Source organism: Protobothrops mucrosquamatus, unplaced genomic scaffold (genome assembly GCF_001527695.2).
Source record: "Protobothrops mucrosquamatus isolate PMUCROS unplaced genomic scaffold, P.Mucros_1.0 scaffold19356, whole genome shotgun sequence".
Taxonomy (NCBI): Eukaryota; Metazoa; Chordata; class Lepidosauria; order Squamata; family Viperidae; genus Protobothrops; species Protobothrops mucrosquamatus.
This window is the reverse complement of record NW_015405115.1, coordinates 1-2,696: the sequence shown is the minus strand read 5'-3', so window position 1 is coordinate 2,696 and position 2,696 is coordinate 1. Positions and strand designations below refer to the sequence as shown.

Below are 2,696 nucleotides of genomic sequence, written 5' to 3'. Positions count from 1 at the left end.
TCTTCTACACTGGCACTGATAGATAGTCCTCAATTACATCTATTCTTTAATAAATGTCTGTGGAGATTCTCAGTCCTCCAGGTAAGTCCTGGTTGTCCCAAAGGTGCTTTTTCAGGAGGCAACTGGACTTTCTTGTTTTTCTTTGAAGACATTTTGCTTCTCATCCCAGAAGCTTCTTCAGCTCTGGCTGGACGGTGGGGAATGGAAGGATTTATACTCCTTGCAGACAGCTGGTCATTTGCATCCTTTTAGAGGGTCGTTGAGGCCACTTGGAGACTCACCTGTGTCCTGAAGGTCACCTGAGTGGTGCAAATGGGTGTGGCGCCTTCTTGGCTGCAGGACACAGGGCAGAAAACATCCTGTAGCCAAGGTTTCAGAGCCTCAGGTGACTCTGAGGACACAGGCAAACCTCCAAGTGGCCTCAACGACCCTCTAAAAGAATGCAAATGACCAGCAATCTGCAAGGAATATAAATCCGGTCAGAGCTGAAGAAGCTTCTGGGATGAGAAGCGAAACATCTTCAAAGAAAAACAAGGAAGTCCAGTTGCCTGCTGGGACATTCTTTAGCAAGCGTTCGAAGTTACAACGACACTGAAAAAAAGTGCCTTATGACCGCTTTTTTCACACTTATGACCACTGCAGCGTCCCCATGATCATAATTTGGGTGCTTAGCAATTGGCGGCTATTTATGGCGGCGACAGCATCCCGCCGTCATGTGATGATCACGTTTGACTTTCCCAGCCAGTTTCCAACACACAAAATCAATGGGGGGAGGAGGGAGGGGAAGCCAGATTCGCTGAACAACCACACAACTGTGCAATTCACTTAACAACTCTGGCAAAAAGGGTCCTAAAACGGGGCACGGCTCATTGAACATCTGTCCGGGTGTCAACGCTGCAAATACTGTATATTCTTGATTTGACAATGTGCAGAACTGTCTGGTATTTATATAGTTAAACCAGCAACCAGGAAAGGGGGAGGAGCATAAGGATAGCCCGGGAGAAAGAAACCGGAAGTAAATCACATCTTCCAAGTTGATTGGAAGATGTGAACCATGACCCTAAAATAAGGGAGTGGAAAATGTTTGGAATGTTATGCGTAACGGAAGAGAAGCAGTTCTAAGCATTCCTCCATGCTGTGCTGATGTGGCTTTAACATTAAAAAATGCTTTTAGGAGAAAACATGCCTGAAAGTCCTTTTAAGTGTTTCGTTACTCAGACACATGACACCGGGCTTAGCCAGGGAAATCTGTTGTGGGTCGCTGAGGACCACCTGCCTCTACAAAACATCAGTAGGCTTATCGTTTGCCCTCCGTGCCTTACACTCTCCCACCTTGGTTCGTAGGCGCCGATGGGAATCGCTGCCAAATCGAACGGCCCGAACCGTTTCCCAATTTCCTCGAAGGCGACGCAATAACCGGTGTCTCCGGCGAAAAAGAACCGGTTCCAGGGACCCAGAACAGACCAGCTCCCCCAGAGAACTTTGTTTTCATCTCTGGCAGTCCTTCTGCACCAGTGTTGAGCAGGTGTGAAAACAAAGGTGACGGCGTCGTGGCCCGGAATGCAATTTTCTCCCCACCAGTCCAGTTCGATGACATTCTCGCAGCCACAACTCTGCATCCAGTCCAACAGGCCCAGCGGCACGAACCATCTGAGTTCACTGCCAAAGCGTGCGTTCAAACCCAGGACCGTGGAGTAATCCAGGTGGTCGTAATGGTTATGGCTGATCAAAACGGCGTCTATTTTGGGCAGTTGGTCGATGGTGCACGGAGGACCCCGGAAACGTTTAGAGCCCATAAACTGCACCGGGGAAGCCCGTTGGCTGAAGATGGGATCGGTAAGAAAGGTCACGTCATCCATTTCGACCATCAACGAGGCGTGTCCGAGCCACGTGACTCGCAAACCACTTCCGGTCTTCCCAAACCGTTTAGGGTTTTGGACAAAATAAGGGGTTAACACCGGAAGGTGCATGTCAAGGACCTAGCAAGGGGAAAAAAAGAGAAAAGTCAACGTCAGAAAACAGGTCCTATTTACAAACGACAACTATTGTACATCTTCAATCAATCAATCAGAATAAAGCTGGAAGGGACCTTGGGGGTCTTCTAGTCCAACCCCCTGCTCAAGCAGGAGACGCTATAACATTTCAGATAGGGGGTTATCCAGTCTTTTCTTAAAATCTTCCAGCGATGGGGCAGCCACAACTTCTGGTGGCAAGCAGTTCCACTGGTTGATTGTCCTCACTGTCAGGGAGTTTCTCCTTAGTTCCAGGTTGCTTCTCTCCTTGATTAGTTTCCATCCATTGTTTCTTGTTTCTTGGAAAATAAGTTGACCCCCCTCTTCTTTGTAGCAGCCCCTCAAATACCGCAATACTCTTAATCCTTTAATAGCTTTACTCTGCCTTGGTACAGTATTAGCTCAGCTGCAGAAGTGTGTCAGTGTACACCTATAACAACCCAGCTTGAGTGTAAGGCCAGCAGCAGATGCTCCAAAGCTGGGAGCATTAACAAACTGATCACAAAAACAATCATTTGCAGGAAATGGGCAGATTGCCACGTTTATGTGTACCAACAAAACTCCGTGGAAAAACATCTGATTTAATTTAGGACACAAAGGAAGGAAAAAAGACAAGCAACCGGGGGGGGGGGGGAGAAAAATAAAGTTATATACTGGCACTAGCAAATTAGCATCCAGCCTGGA

At 47.7% G+C, this 2,696-nt stretch overlaps 1 protein-coding gene across 1 annotated transcript; it reads right to left on the bottom strand.

The window, feature by feature from the left end:
- Window positions 1–1,332: 1,332 nt before the first annotated feature.
- LOC107301910 (N-acyl-phosphatidylethanolamine-hydrolyzing phospholipase D-like) lies at window positions 1,333–1,979 on the bottom strand (the record flags this gene model as incomplete). Its single annotated transcript, XM_015831068.1, has 1 exon — window positions 1,333–1,979. A coding segment is annotated over one exon (647 nt), but the record flags the coding sequence as incomplete, so codon positions are not given.
- Between the last annotated feature and the right edge of the window lie 717 nt (window positions 1,980–2,696).